The following is a 15,251-nucleotide window of genomic DNA, read 5'->3' on the forward strand; positions in this document are numbered from 1 at the left end:
GTTTGGGGCCGGTTGGAGTGCTGGTTCTTGCAGGGGAGGTGTCAGAGCGATGGGAGTCACGTGCTGTCCAGGTTGCCCCGCCCCACAGGCAGCCATTGGCTCGTAGGCCCGGGGGCGGGGCGGCGAGACAGCCTGTTTGTGCCGCCCCTCGCCATTGGCCGGACCCGCCCGTCTTCTTGCAAAGCGCGGCGGGGATTGGCTGCAGGGCGGTGGCCCTCGGGCGGGGACAGCATGGCGGGCGGCGAGAGCTGGCGGGTGAGCGGGGCGAGGGGCGGCGGGCGCCGAGGGGGCCGGGCCGGCAGCGGGACTTAACCGGACTGTGTCCGCCCGCAGCCGCCGCGGTCGTGCGAGGACTACTGGTGGGAGTGGAAGCACTGCCGCGGGCTGCGCCACGCCTTCCACCACTACTACACGCACGGGGAGCTGCCGGCCTGCGGCCGCTGGCGGGAGGACTACGAGGCCTGTCGCGCCTGGGAGAGGGGCCGCGCCGCCGCCGCGCAGGTACCGCCGGGCCCCGCCTGCCCCTTCAGCCTCGGCAGCGAGCGGAGGGGAGGGGCTGGAAAACCGGGCGGCTCCTTGGGGTGGAGGTGGATAAGATGGGCTTAACTTCCAGCGGGGCTATTTCCACAGCGTTCTGCTGTAAAAGCTCTTTATTTCATATACTCTAATATTTCCTTCTTAATACGAAGAGCTGCCACGTTACAGGCAAAACGTGTTCCTGGGGTGTCCAGGAACACTCCTGGCTACAGCCCCATGAGGCTGAAAGACGAGAGCCCTTCAGCACAGGCCGCAGCAGAACTTGTCCTTTCAGCCAACTAGGATGGCTTCTGGGGGGAAAGGTAGCACATAAGTGGTGGTTTCTTTATAATGGAGGAGTCAGAGGCAAAATATAAATGTTACATGGTTAAAACCTTGTAACCTGGCTTACTTAGCATTTGGTGCTGCTTTTAAGCATGATAAATTTCTGTTCCTTGTTTTATCTCCAATAGTCACAGCAAGAAATAGGTTCTGTAAGACTAGAACATCCAGCAGTATCATGGTAATATTTTTCTCCTGTATTTTAGGAAGCTTTGTGCAAGAGTGAAAGAGCTCGCGTTATGGAAAAACAGAAATATGCTCCAGTGTGGAAGCTCAGGAAGAGCCCACCACCGGACTGGTACCTTCCACTTGACGAAGACAAATCAAATTAGAAAGACTGTTTTGCTATTTGGTCAGTAACGTAATACACAGTGCAGAACTATGCTGGTTACTTTATTCTTTTGTGTCATCTTGAAATTACACAACTGTAGCTGCCCTGCAATACTTTAGTACTCATCCAAAAATACCGAAGAGTTTATTTGAACACCCAGTATTTTTTAAAGGGAGAACTGAGGTGCTTAATTTGATTCTGGTCTCTTACTACTGTCTTACACTTCAGGATTTCATCTCGGCAACTCTCAAGCCCAGAAGGATAAAGTGTTCCATGAAATACTTTGTCTTGTTCTAGCATAGCACAAGTGTAAGGTAGTGTAGTTCTGTTGGGTGTTGCATTACCTAGATGGCTGTTTAAAAACTCCAAACAGATACTTCATTAATGTGGGTTTGTTGGTTTTTTTTTTCACAGTCACACACCTACAGTATTTTAACCAACAGAAGGAGTTGCTTATTCTTATTCCATTCTTTTCTCCTTCAGTCAGCTGAGTAGCTCCTCCCAGATGAACAACAAACTCCTCCATCACTGCGTATACACTTTAGTGATATCAACACATTTTCCTTCAGGAGGATCATAACCAGGGAGTGGTGGGGTATAATCAGGTCCATCTCTCTCAAAGGGGAAAAGCCCCTCGTCTCGTCTGATCGCTGCCTGATACAGCTCCTCAGATTCAAGGCGCAGTTCCTTCAGTGCCTCTTGCTGAGCTTCTACAAGGGTCTGAATCGCTTTCTTTTCTGCCTGAGCTTGCTTCTGCTTAAACAAAGACCACTTTTTCATAAGTAAAACTCTTCTTTCAGTCTCCTCAAATGACAGAGGGGGAAGACTTCGCGCCCTGATAAAAGAAAAAGGTAACATTGTAATAGAGAAATAGCCTGCACCCCAAAGAGCAAGTTTTAAAACAAACAAAGCCCCCCCACCAGCCAGAACACCCCCACCAAAGCCAGAGAATACATTTCATTCATGCAGTGTCTGTGAGGTCTTCCAGACATCCTCACAGGAAATTCATATTACTATTTTTCACTACTTTTAGCAGAGGCAAATAAAATTTGCTTTCTAAATTTTTGTCCTGGTAGAAGTAGATAAAGGTTTTGTACCAAGGCTGGTGCTATATTGCAGTTTTGCAGAGAAAGAAATTAGAAGCATTTCTACCATGAATGCATGTGCACAGTGAAAGACAGTCTTACCTGTTGCTATCTGAGTACTTAATTGGTGTTATAAAATCCTCAATTGGAATCAGTTCTGGGGCAGCTTTTTCCAACTTTTTAATCTTCTTTTTCATACGATCCTTCTGTGCTTGCTCTCTCTTTACATCCACTTTCTTCTTCTTCTTCTGTGGTTGTGCTCTACAAGGGAGATAATTAGGTGAATAAAATAAGATATTTTGTCGTTTAATTCAACACCAGCAGCTTTCACTTCCAGTTTACTTTCCTAAGGACTGTTCCTTCCTGTTGCTTAATTTGGTCCCTAACAGAAGTCACAAATATTAGCTTTACTCAAGTAATGTGATTTCCAGGAGACAGCAACACATCTTGTGAGATTTTCTGCAGACATAACTGTACCTGCCTGAGAAAAGAAACCTCCAATTTTGTGCTGAACATCAGAATGACCAGAGGAAGTTCCACAAAAATTGAAGTGGAATGGGTTTGCACTGGCTCAGAGCGCAGCAGAGTGCGTAACAGGTTTATCTGCAAATATGCCTGATATCTCACGTTAAAGAAGTGAGTGGATTTACACATGCTTCTAGAATTTCCACATTTGGAACTAAATTCAGGCTGCAGATGTTACTCCCCTGATGTACTCCTCCACGCAGATCCTATATACCCAAGATAAGATAGGCCACACTCCACAAACACAAACTAATCCTCGCAGTGGACCTGTGGGATATTATTCCTGCCTTGCAAATCAAATAAACAACCTCTATGGTGTGAAAGTCTCTCCGATGGTACCCAATAGCTACCAGTTGCATCAAAGCATGGATGCCAGAAAGTAACACGTATATGTGGGCTGTCTAGTGTAGCAGCACTTCATAGTAAAGTATTTTCGGTTCAGCGAGGCTTTCATTTCCATTGTCGCTCAAAAGGGAATTCCGGAGTACAGCTTAAATCTGAACATCTCCAACCACACTGTGTGGTTGAGGGAAAAAATATAACTACACACAAGCATAAAGCGATAATTCTGTAGGTTACCATTAAACTCTCAAGAAGCCAACAGTTCTTAACTACTTCTGCATATAGTGACTCAATAGCAAAATAGTTAAAAGTTAATTGAGGCTTGGGAAAATCCGTGTTCCTGTAAGGATGAAAACACGTCTGTGTAACCCCATGGCAGCGGCACTCACCGCACGGGCAGCGACGCCCCGAGCGCCAGCAGCGACGTCTGCCAGTGACCTCCTCGGAGCGGCACCGTCTGGGGCAGCCGCGCGCTGCGGAAGAGAACAGAACATACGGCATGAGGAGAAACTGCTTTGATCACACGGGTTCTGCAAGACACGAGAGCTGTTTATTAGTCATAAATTACAATAATGAGTTTAAAATAATTTTTGGCTTCTTAATTCGTGACAATACAAAGTGTTTGCCTCGAGATTATAAACTCTTCAGTCAGGTAACCAATCCCCAAATTTGGGCTGTTCGTTTCTGTGAATACACGGGGCACCAAGGGGCAAAGCAGACACGGGTTTTTGTGTCTGAGCACGTTAGAGTGATTTTATTCTAAAGCTCCGATCACGGCCTCTTTGCAGCGGTGACTTTGGAGCGGTAAAACCCCTCCGTTCGTATCGGGAGGAGAAAGGTGCCGATTCCCAAACCTCGGCGGACGTCACGACAGAGACACCCGGTCCAGGCGGCCGCGCACCGGCTGCTCCAGCCACCCCGGCCCGCTCCCGACCCAGCGCAGGCCCAGCGCGGGGAGCCCCGCCGAGCCAAGCCCGCCCGGGGACGGGCCCGGGCCCGGAGAGGCGGGACCCCCGAGCAAAGGGCGCTTCTCTGGGCTCCCTCCCCGCGGGCCCGGGTGGCCGCCCCAGCCCTACCTCAGCCGGACCCCGCAGAGCCCCCGGGCCGCTGCCGCCAACATGGCTCCGCCACGGCGCCAGCGGTGAACGCACTGCCCGCCGGCCGCGCCCCGGCTCCCGCGCCACCGTTCCGGCTCACGAGCGTTCCGGCCGCGCTGCGGCCCGGGAGCGAAGGCCCCGCCCCAGCCCCGCCCGGCCGCCGTCGGCCCGCTCCGCCCGGCAGGGGGCGCCCGCCCGCCCGGCCGCTCCCGGCCGCCCTGGGGGCGGGGCGGCGGCGCCTCGCGGGATCTCGCCCCCCGCCGGCCGAGGCGGGGGAACGCCGGGGCTCGGGGGCGGCTGTTTCCCGCCGGGCCGGTTAGGCGGTTGCCAGGCGCCGAGTTCCGGCGTTGCCGGGAGCCGCCGGGAGCGGAGCGGGGGATGCGGCCGGGCGGCGGGGGCTGCGGCACGGGCGGCGCCGGGGCATGGAGCGGCGCTGAGGCGGCTCCGGCCGGCGGAGGGGGCGGGCAGAGCGGCGCGCGGCGGGGGCCCATGGTGGCCGGCGGCCGCTGAGCTCCGCCGCTCGCTCGGCCGCGGAGGCAGCCCGGGCGGAGCCGCCCTGGGGTCCCGAGGGCGGAGGCCGGCGGGGGCCCCGGGCGGGGAACAATGAAGCTCCTGAAGCCGACCTGGGTCAACCACAATGGTGAGGGCCGACCGGCCGCGCCGCCGGGGAGCAGGTGCTGCGGGGCCGGGCGGGCAGGTGCGGCGGGACAGCGCGGGGGAACGGGCCGCGGGGCGGGGGCCGGCCCGGGGAGCGGGGGCGGCGGGGCCGGGGCGCGGCACACGCGTGGGGCGGGTTTGGCCGCGGGCGGGGGGCGGCCGGTGGGGAGCCGGGGCTGCCGGAGCCGTTTGTAGCTGCCGCCTCGCAGGCTCCGGAGCGGCCGTTTGGTCCCCGCGGCGTGCTCGGGGCGGCGGCGGGCAGGTGCCGCCGGGCGGGCGGCGGGGGGAGCGGGGAGCAACAAGTCTTCCCCACCCGGGGATCCCGGGGGCTTGTGCGGGGCAGCGGGCTGGGGGGCTGGCAGGGGTGGGTGGGTGGGTGGAGGTGCGGAAACGAAAGCGGGATTTGCAGAGCAGCGTGACTGCCGAGCCGCGGAGTTTGTGTGGGGAGGACTCGGGCTCACCCGGCCCCTAGGAGGAGGCTGAGCTGCCGCGCTGCTGGCGGCGGCCGGGGCGGCTCTCGCGGGGCAAAGCGTGTTTGCTGGGGAGGGGAAGTGCGGTTCGCTGGGACTGAGCTGCTTCTACCTGCCAGGCACGGATGTTGGGCGACTTCATGCTTGTGAAAGCGCAGAGTAATAGTTTGAATGGAGTGGAGTCTGTGCACAAGGGAGAGGAGGCGGCCGTGCAGCGGCCGGGTGCTCCCGGGGATGCACAGACCTCCCGTGCCCGTGTGCAGCACTGACCACGGTGGTTTCACGAGGCTCAGTCAGGTCCAGCCTTAAAACCCCCAAGTGTAATAAGTCATCTGTACTGTTGTTTGCCATAGAGGAAAAATATTCTTCCAACAGTTCTTTCAAAACAACCCTCTGAAGTTATAGGGTCTTGTCTGCCACTCCTCTAGTGATTTCGTAGAGATTTGTGAACTAAACCACTTTAGAATGAAGTGTCAATATTGACAGAAAGCTCTACACTTTAAGTGCAATGAGTACAGGATAGCATCACTGTTATGTATTTACACCACTTAAGATAAATTTCCAGAGTAATACCTGTACTGTTCCTGGCGAAGCAGTGCAAAGAAATCTCAACATGAAGAGCTCACTTCTGTTTATGCAAGTTTTGTCCTCAAATTCATTCATATAGCTTTATTTCAACTGAAATAAATGCTTTGTCTAAATGTCAGTAGTCGGATTCATCTATCTGATTGGTATCTAGAATAAATCCCATCTGCAGACTGCCTTATTCAAGTCGAAGAAGTGCGCTTTGAGTTAAAAACCTCAGATGCAACTTTACAGCTGCCTTTCTGCGTGTGTTGTTGTCTTTGTAATCATGCTGCAGGTTTTAAGAACAGTAACTGAAGCCTCGAGTTGCAATTTGCGTGCATCTTTACTTGAACTACTGTCCAGGTGCCATATAGTCAGCAGATGGACCTAACAAAACTTAGTAGTGAACCAAAAAAAACACAGAAGTACTTTATTTGACATATTTTTTTACATTTCTGCTTGGTTAATCTAAACAAACATAGCATTTACATCTTAATATGTGGCTGCCTGTGGGCAGACTGTCCCATGTCCCTCTGGATCTTCAATGGGAGCACACGAGCAGCTGAATAAAAACATTTGGCCTAAATCTTTGCGGATCAGAGTTTAGATCTGTAACTTCTTTCCTTATTTCTTTAATGGGTGCACCTTTTGGTATGGGTGTGTGTTTGACATCTGTAGCAATTTAAAATACACCTAGCCATTTTGGTATCAATTTGTGAATTGCAGAAAGCGATCTTCAGCCAAGCACTTTGCAGTGAGGCTCCATTTATAAAGCCCTGCGATACTTCACTAGTGGATAATGCACTGCACAGGGCCTTGATAGTCCCAAATTTGATTCCCATTTCTGCCGCTGTCCTGCTGGGATGAGTTTGGGCAAGTCACTTTGTCATAGTTTCACTACTTGCAAAACAGACATTCATCACTGGCTTCATTTGTAAAATGCTTTAAGGTCTGCTAGTGTATACAGGACTGTATAACATTCATACGTTCTTATCCTTGGGGCAAGGAGTGCCAGATAAAAACTGGTGAGTTCAGTCTGCCTTTTTTAACGTACCCAGGCTCTGGGTCCTGCAGGCATCGCTGCATGCAAGAAGCTTCCATCACTCTTTAAGGGCCCACATATTTGCTCTGAAACCTCTCCAGAAGGAGGGTAAAGATAATTTCTACTGTGTGCACTGGAGACTTGTCGCGATCATTTTGTTTTCCTCACGGGCACAAGAGGCTGCTTCGCTCTTGATGGTTTGTGAACTGGAGTCCCGATAGCCAGACTGACCCTTGCACTCACCAGATCAACGTGTTGTCACTCCAGCGTTTCCCTCTCCCCACTCAATTTTGGGATTTGTACTTTACTGAATGGACAAGGACGAATTTAATGATGCTTCCAGGCATACATTCTCCTTGAGATAACAGACATTAGAAGATAGTGGTGTAGCAGGGAGATGAATACACCTGGGAATGGGATGCTGCTCAGCCGAGATGCTGTGCGTTTACAGTAAAAACACTTTAACATGTTTTGGCTCTACAAGTTTTTGTCTTGGAATTCTTAATGTCTCTTTATCTGAATACTTATTGGAAACATTTCTTCTTCAGATACATTTCCCATAAGCTTTTCACACTCAGTGTGAGTTTATTAGACTATGCATGGCATTCTCCTTATTGTTGTGTTCTTCTCTTCCATGTTTCTTTGACTTAGAGCAGGAAAGAATATTGAAAAGTGCAATCCACTGGTGGGGGTGGGAGCAGATGACAGTACGATACAGATGATGCGGTTTGCTCCTGCTTCCCAGTTTTCCATTCAGTACCTCTGTAAAGATGCATCACTCATCCCACAGCTGTATATACATATTTGGCACACAAGGTTTGAGAGCCCTGGTGCTTAAAGACGGCTGATGCAGGCGAACGCCGAGCCCCGTGGGAGAGGAGGTCCCTTGCCGTTCTGAGAAACCTGTGCAAACCCCAAGGTGCTGTTCACATATAACAACTTGTAGAAATTGGAGCCTCCTTTTGTTTAAATATGGGCCCAGAGTTTATTATCTCTCCAAGCTGTAATGGTGGAATGTAAATATTTGAATTGATTTGTGAGTCATGTTGGATGTTATATATCAGATGGGCTGGAAGCAAAATGAATAGAAACTCATGCATATTGTGGTAGAATTTGACGTGAAGTTGTCTTTATTGAATTGATTATTGCCTAAAGTTAAATAACAAACAAAAATGATGCAATATTTAAAATGGATTTTTTGCTTCAGCTGATGTGTTTTTTTAAAGATGGGAACTTCTTGGGTTTGCTTTATCTTAGTCAGAACTTTTTGTTTCAGGCGTGTTTCATTATTGGTATTTGTAAGGACATAACGTATATTTGGGTTCTTTAAACAAATAATCTAACAGGACAGCTGGTCTATCGTAATGTGTTCTGTTTTTAATGAAGCTGGTTTGCTTCCTCATGCAATGTGATGCTAGGAGCTTCAAGAATTTAAACCTTTTTTTTTTTAGAAATTATTACAAGATGGCAAAGTGTCTTAAAACACACTATGTTAGATTTTAATGCTACCACTTTGTTTTGATGCACGATGACTGTTAGGACATCTAACACATCTCCTGTTAGGAGCATGGGAAAGCATCAGTCACTTTGAAACAGGGACCTTGTGCCTTTTGGCTTGTTTCGACAGGATTTAACAACGTAATCAGGTAAAGACATGAACCCGGGGAAGGAGGCAGTTGCTATCAAATGATGGCTCCTTCTCCATTATTTTGAGAAAGTGAAGGAAGTGAGGAAAAACCCAGTATCTACGATCAATTTATAAACCACAAATAGTATGGACCAAGTCTCATAGCTTTAGCCTTGTGGCAATTATCCACCACTATAAATGGTATTCCCATGATAAAGGTACCCTGGAGGAAAGGGCACCCTGGTAATTACTTTGTCTTGCTAAATTTCTGTCCTGTGGTGACTTAAACTGTTTTTGTTTTTGAATAATTTGACATCTGTAGATTGATGAAGTTGGAAACAAATATGAGGCTTGGTTTACTTGGGGAAAGAAGCTAATGATTATTGAATTTCTGTATTTTAAGGGATGGACATAGAAGTGTATTAAAAATACAGATTCCTTCTGGAATGTCGAAGAGTTAATATATATTCATAATATGTAGCTTTACTAGTGATTCCTTTTTAAAATCTAAATAATCTGGTTTAGTCAAGGCAAGCCGCATGTTTCTCTAGCCAAGAAGAGCAGGCACAGCTCTGGAGCAGGCACTGGGGAGATGTCCCTTTCCAAGTGGGCGCTTTGTTGTTCAAATGCCTCTTACCGCTGAGGTTGAAACTTTGGACACATCACTGTCAACTCTGTGTGTGTTTCACCCATTTCTGCACTGCTGAATGTGAGTATGTGGCAAAACTGACCTGAAACTTCGTTCAGTGTTTGTGCTAGATAGGAACGGAATTTGTTTGTGACATTGATGTGCTGCTTTCTAATAAATTGTGAAGCTACAACACCTTTCTGAGGATTGGCTAATGGGTCCAAATCAGGTGCTCTCTGGCCTCAATTACACCCCCATGAAGTCTCTATGCCTTCTGGTGCTGAAACACACAGTAGTGCTACTGCTGCCTGAAAATGGATGTGAATGATCTTGGCTGGAGCTCAGGTTCCTGTATGCAGTAGTTGATGTTTCCTGCAGGCATCCAGACAGAGCTGTGGCCACACTTGGCTTCCACAACAGGTCCTGAGATGAGATCCTGATGCCCTGTGGTCCTGAGCTAGTTCATAAGCAGTTGCATCCCCCTTTGATTTGCTTTTATCAGCTGAAGTTTATGCTTTCTTCCACTAATAAAATTACTTGAGGTAGAAGAGCACAGTGAGAGTGTTGTGAAATGAAAGCTTGACAACTGAACAGTCCGTGTTTAATTATATTGCCCCCAGATCTGGGAATAATATCCAAAGCCATTTGGAATAAAATTCAGACTGACCTGTAAATAATAATTCATCTAGGATGACTTGTAAGTATTCAGCTGTGCCAGTATGTGACATGGCATTTTGCAGTTGCTGTTTGTATTTTGATTAATGCACAATGTCTATGAAGAAGAGGGTGTGACATGCTGAGGCTGGGTGTAGTTTGGCAGATTTCCTGTTTATGGAAAATGAAAGACACTTATCTGTACAAACTCTGAGAAATCTGGAACTTGATTTAGTAAACTGTTTCTAGGGAGAGCAGCTTATCTAAAGGTTTACCACTGGATGCATCTGGGCATTGCTGGTGAGAATGAGATGGAAGAAACTAGTCCAGTTTATTAGGGATTATCCATCAGATGGAAACAATATTTACGTGGCTCCTATAGAAAATTAATTTGACAGGCCTCATGTTCACAAGTCATTGTGCTTTGAGCTTATTCACAAATTCTGAGGAACAGCGCAAGTACACTGGGTTAGGTCATTGGGTGTGATTAGTTACCTGTGGAATAAGGTCCTTTCCTGGATCACAGTTGAGCCATGCAGGAAACTCCATTTGTTGCTGAGGGCTTCATTTATTACCACCGCCTTTCCCGAGTGCAAAGTCCATATCCTTTTTAAACTTCGCATGTACAATAATGCCCTGTGACCTAATGACTTCCACTGAGGTCTGAGCTTTAAGGTTTCTCATGCTTTCTGGAAATATCTGTTCAGCGCTCGTTAGATGGAAACCCAAATTTATGCCAGGAAAAGGAGTGAAAAGAAAACATTATCCTACTATGCAAATACATGGATCATTTGTGTTTGAACACTGTCTTGAATGCTAGTTCCCCTCCATGTCATAAAAGACAGGAGAAATGAGAGAGGCTGATAGAGGAGTGACCAGAATGATCAGAAGTGTCAGTGGGTTAAACTATTTCAAATGATTTAAGGCAACTTCCACATCTGAGAAGGACAAAAGGTTTGCTGCTTGCCTCTGCTTCTCAAAAGATTCAGCTCAGCCCTGTATGTTGCATTCAAGTTAACAGAATAAAAGATAGAATCAGGCACAACAATCTGAAGAAAACCCACAGCTCAGTCTCAGCTTATGTATTTTATGTGGTCTGAAGGACTTGGAAGGAATGTAAGTTGAGTGCTCTTACTGTGCTTAAGGTCTTTGCTTGGCTGCCTGTAAAAATTTTAAGGGGAATCACATTTCAGTTGCAATATAAATCCAAATAAAATAAACTTTAAAACAAGTCAACATAAAGAAAATAAGAGTTGACATGAAGCAAAATGCTTATCCCTCAAAAAGTAAGAAATACTGGATATTTGGGTGAGGGTTTTGTTAGCAGTGTAGTGTCAAGGAATTCAGATTCTACAGTTGCAATAAAATCTATCGCTGAATACATTCTGCAGGTTTTGTCATTTATGTCTTAACATATCATGAAGGTACAGTGAAAGAATTGACATATATGAGAAATTTGTTGAGTAATCTTGGTACAGTGGGTACTAGTTCTTTTGGCTGTTACGATAAATTACCTTATTTTATACTGGCATGTATGTGATCTGGCTTGTAAAAGCATTCCAGTTGGAAAGGGTTCGGATTGCTGCCCAAAACTACTTGAACGTGGAAATCACATGCGTATTCCTTCAAGTAATCCTTAGTGGTAATTCTTTGAGCATCATCAAAAGGCAGTGAGTTTACTTTTCCCTCTTCCTTCTCCTCCTGCAAAGGTTGAAAGAAGTGTGAACATATAGGAAAGTGTATGTGATCCAGTGCTTGGAGCAGAACAGGCTGAGCGGGGGTTGTCTGGTTTCCAAAGCTGTTCCCCAGCTGTGTTAGTTATTTTTAATAGGGTTTACATTTTCATAAAACTTAGTTTCTTTCTGAAAGATGTAGCATATGGAGAACGGAAAGATTTGAGAGTAATATTAGAGTTGGTTAGTCTTCCTTTGACTATATGGAAGCCATAAAAATAAAAGCTAGATTTATGGTAAAAGCACTTCATAACAGTCGAGTCTAAATTTGAGACAGGTAATTGTGTGACTAACAGATGGAGTCTGAGATTGGGGAGGATTTAGAAACCAAACCAAACAAAACCCAACCAGAAACCAGAATAGAGCTTGCTTCAGGTCATCAGCTAATGAACTGTAGAAACCTGGGAGAAATTCCTGACTCAAATATGGTTTTGCCTCGTTGGCGCTTGCTTTGTGGTTTTATTCTTCTTTGGGGCATTTGGCATGTCCTGCTGGATTAAGTGTGCTTGGTTATCACTGGTGTATTATGGCTTGATAACATTCATATCCACTTTTAATAGGCTGTCATTAAGTTACTTTCAGCTCTTTTAGTCAGCTGTAATTCTTACAACTGTAGCTTTTGGTAGAAGAAGCTTATTCACCAGCCAGAAGAGTTACCATTCTTTTGGTGTTACTTTGTTCTCTTGCCTGTAAAACAATTCAGTATGTTGCTGCTTGTTCTCTAATTCCAGGAAAGCCAATATTTTCAGTGGACATTCACCCAGATGGGACCAAGTTTGCAACAGGAGGACAAGGTACGTCTGCGTACTGATAGAAGGCAGAATTTGGGGTGATAATAACAACCTTGTGCCTTCACAGCACTTTAATCAGTTTGACCCTTTTAAAACACATCCCTTACATAATTATCTGTTTCTTAGAGATATAAGTCATTAAAATGTATTGAAAAGCGCTGTTGTTCAGAGTTACTTTTTTCTAATGTACTCATCCTGTGGACATCGTTGAGATAGTAGCTGCAATAATTGAGTTGTGGCCATACTGCCCAAATTTCTTTTTTATTTTAGGAGAAACTGCAAGTGAAGTTGGGTTTTTGACCTGCTAAATAGTAGAGCTATTGGTACCAAAAAATTCCAATTATATAAATGGAATAGCTCAAGAAATATGTGCACAAATATTATTTGGATTATAATAGTGAATAATTTGATGTCGGCTACAATAATTGCAGTTTAGGATTTGAATGTATCTTTTACCTTTTAAAAATATAATTTTATAATAAATATTAATCCTTATAATTGATATCAATAACATGATTTTTGAACAAGGCTGTATTACTTTATTTTTAATAGCTTCAAGAAAAATAGAACACTTCTGTCTCTGTGTAATTATATCAGAATGACATCTGTACTCAATTGTTTCTAAAGTTCCTGCTGCAGTAAAGCCTACATTTTAGCATCTGTTCTGAAACTGAGATTAAGTTGAAGAGCTCTTTTGCATGTATTTAAAGAAGGAACTTTTTGTTCTCCTACAGGTCAGGATTCTGGGAAAGTTGTGATCTGGAATATGGCCCCTGTCCTGAAAGAGGAAGATGAAAAGAATGAAAATATTCCCAAGATGCTTTGTCAGATGGACAATCACTTAGGTAACAAAGGTTTTTATATATCATAGAATCGGTTCAGTTGGAAGAGACCCTCAGGATCTGGCACTAAATCACATCTCTAAGAACCTCATCTAAACACCTTTTTAATGTGTGTGTATGTATACATATAAAAATATATATATTTACAGACTGATGGTAATTTACCAAAACTTAAGCATTACATGTTTGTAATTACAAAAATCATGCCCTGTCCAGTGGTGAAAAACCAGTAAAATACAGCAGAGTGGTCTCATACTTTGGGTATCTACGGTTTTAGATACTCAGCAGAAAGTGGTGTTAGAATGTGAGAAGATGTACAGAGAAATACAGATGCCTTTGGAAATCTCCATATGAGCTTTTTCCAGCTGTGTCCACAAAGTAACTGATAGTGCACATTCTGAGAAACCGAGTAGCTCTGAAGGAAAGAGCAAGAGAGAAACTAAGTATGGAAGAAACATCATATGAAGTATATTGGTTATAGTTCTAAATGATCCTGGATTTATTGCACATTACATTTGAAAGTATAGTTACTTGAACAAGCTGTACCACTTCTTCAATATGTATTTTTTTCTTCTTTAGCCTCTTAATCCCTGCTTATTTATCACAAGCAGTTTCCTTTGTTAGGTCAATATTAATCTTTCTTCTTTTGAGCTACTTTTGTTGAAGCTTTTTAAAATAAGGAATAGTTTGGCGTTTTTTTTCAGCAAGTAGTTCCTCAACTGCTACTGAAAGATAAGTACCAATTCATTTATCTAAAGCGGACAGAGTAACCGCTTTGAGTGGAAAAAGCACACTTAAATCCTAAACATCTTGTGCCCGCTTTTCCTTATTACAAACTCTGTGCCCCACTCCAGAACCTCTTCTTCTCATATTTCATCTTACAAACTTTCTTTTCTACATTTCAGCTTGTGTGAACTGTGTGCGATGGTCCAACAATGGAGTTTACTTGGCTTCAGGGGGAGATGACAAGTTGATTATGGTGTGGAAACGAGCTGCGTAAGCATGTTTCTTCCTTCTCAGTTTTATATTTTAGTTCAAGTAGGTTACTCTGTCACATCTCTTAGTGTTTCTTTCCTTTTTGCAAGCTCACCGCTTTGCCTGGTGGGTGAGGAACTGAAACCTGTGACCCCACATCACTGGTACTGGAGGTTTGGTCTCTTCTGTCTCCTCTCCAGGAGCTGAGGCATTTTCTTCTGGCCTTGAAGAAAACTTTCTGATGAGATTTCAAGAGTTAGCTTAAATGTTACCATTTTTTTCTATCTGTAGTAATTGTACATTTTATTGAAGCTAATTTTTTAACAACTCAGATTATTTTCTCTAAAACATACCTTATTTTTTTCTCCAGTTTTCATTGCAGCAATAACTGAACGTAAAATACAAGTGTGCTGTGCAGCTGATTTTCTTTAGAAAGAAAGTCTGAAGAACTTGAGGTGGTTCTGTTGATCACTGTTTCTGTTTTAATTAGGTACATTGGACCTAGCACTGTGTTTGGTTCTAGTAGCAAACTTACTAATGTTGAGCAGTGGAGGTGTGTATCAATTCTCAGAAGCCATTCAGGAGGTGAGTTAAAAGGTGCTGAATGAATTTGCATGTATCTGGAAAAAAATTGGTTTTCGGTGCCCCATTTTCTTGCTCAAAATGTATGTATTTGGTAGCAAGTCAGTAATTATTTTAAGAGCAACAATGAAAATGTAAAAGAAAATGTCATTTTTAATCAAATGCTGATTTTTCATACAAGTTCCAGCAGCTATATAGTAGAAAAAATAGCAACTAAGACACCTATATTTTAGTATTTGCTAGCTTTAAAATGAATCTAAATAAGGGAAGCTGAACTATATTTTTATTTAAATAAATGTTCGCACTTGCAGTGAACAATCTCCTGGTTGTCAAAAGGTAAAGTTTTTGTAAACCAGAGAATATTAATGTTTGTTTAGAAAAAATAACTAAAAAGCAATGCAAAAGATGAATAAACCAAATAATTTCAAACACGTTTTATACTTGC

General features: G+C 45.0%; 3 protein-coding genes across 4 annotated transcripts in view; 2 read left to right on the plus strand and 1 right to left on the minus strand.

The window, feature by feature from the left end:
- Positions 1–107: 107 nt before the first annotated feature.
- On the plus strand, positions 108–1,240 carry LOC309446323 (synaptic plasticity regulator PANTS). The gene is made up of 3 exons (XM_082065952.1): positions 108–255; positions 334–501; positions 1,065–1,240. The coding sequence occupies exons 1-3, from the start codon at positions 232–234 to the stop codon at positions 1,188–1,190; spliced, it is 318 nt and encodes a 105-aa protein (XP_081922078.1). The 5' UTR covers positions 108–231; the 3' UTR covers positions 1,191–1,240.
- On the minus strand, positions 1,235–4,372 carry MRPL40 (mitochondrial ribosomal protein L40). Of its 2 annotated transcripts, none has more exons than XM_082065951.1 (4): positions 4,218–4,372; positions 3,531–3,614; positions 2,377–2,535; positions 1,235–2,024 (listed from the first exon to the last, which is right to left on the minus strand). In XM_082065951.1, exons 1-4 carry the CDS (start codon positions 4,259–4,261, stop codon positions 1,715–1,717), a joined length of 597 nt encoding a protein of 198 aa, XP_081922077.1. In that variant the 5' UTR covers positions 4,262–4,372; the 3' UTR covers positions 1,235–1,714. The 2 variants fall into 2 exon arrangements, with proteins under 2 accessions (XP_081922077.1, XP_081922076.1); XM_082065950.1 differs by having other exon boundaries at positions 3,531–3,671.
- Positions 4,373–4,633: 261 nt separating this feature from the next.
- The window catches only part of HIRA (histone cell cycle regulator), a 34,652-nt gene continuing 24,034 nt past the window's right edge, over positions 4,634–15,251 (plus strand). The window contains exons 1-5 of the mRNA XM_082065894.1: positions 4,634–4,878; positions 12,348–12,410; positions 13,142–13,252; positions 14,155–14,245; positions 14,715–14,809. Coding sequence (XP_081922020.1) covers positions 4,842–4,878; positions 12,348–12,410; positions 13,142–13,252; positions 14,155–14,245; positions 14,715–14,809 — 397 coding nt within the window. The 5' untranslated portion in view covers positions 4,634–4,841. The remainder of the gene's footprint in view (positions 4,879–12,347; positions 12,411–13,141; positions 13,253–14,154; positions 14,246–14,714; positions 14,810–15,251) is intronic.

This window comes from Streptopelia decaocto, assembly GCF_964273445.1.
Source record: "Streptopelia decaocto genome assembly, chromosome: 15".
NCBI classification, from domain to species: domain Eukaryota; kingdom Metazoa; phylum Chordata; class Aves; order Columbiformes; family Columbidae; genus Streptopelia; species Streptopelia decaocto.

Excerpts from the sequence above, each read along its gene's own strand:
- LOC309446323 (XM_082065952.1), top strand. The coding sequence starts at position 232 with ATGGCGGGCGGCGAGAGCTGGCGG. Across the intron at positions 256-333 it reads CGGGCGGCGAGAGCTGGCGG|CCGCCGCGGTCGTGCGAGGA; the intron begins GTGAGCGGGGCG and ends GTCCGCCCGCAG. Across the intron at positions 502-1,064 it reads GCCGCGCCGCCGCCGCGCAG|GAAGCTTTGTGCAAGAGTGA; the intron begins GTACCGCCGGGC and ends CCTGTATTTTAG.
- MRPL40 (XM_082065950.1), bottom strand. The coding sequence starts at position 4,261 with ATGTTGGCGGCAGCGGCCCGGGGGCTCTGCGGGGTCCGGCTGAG. Across the intron at positions 3,672-4,217 it reads CTCTGCGGGGTCCGGCTGAG|AACCCGTGTGATCAAAGCAG; the intron begins GTAGGGCTGGGG and ends CGTGTCTTGCAG. Across the intron at positions 2,025-2,376 it reads AAGTACTCAGATAGCAACAG|GGCGCGAAGTCTTCCCCCTC; the intron begins GTAAGACTGTCT and ends TTCTTTTATCAG.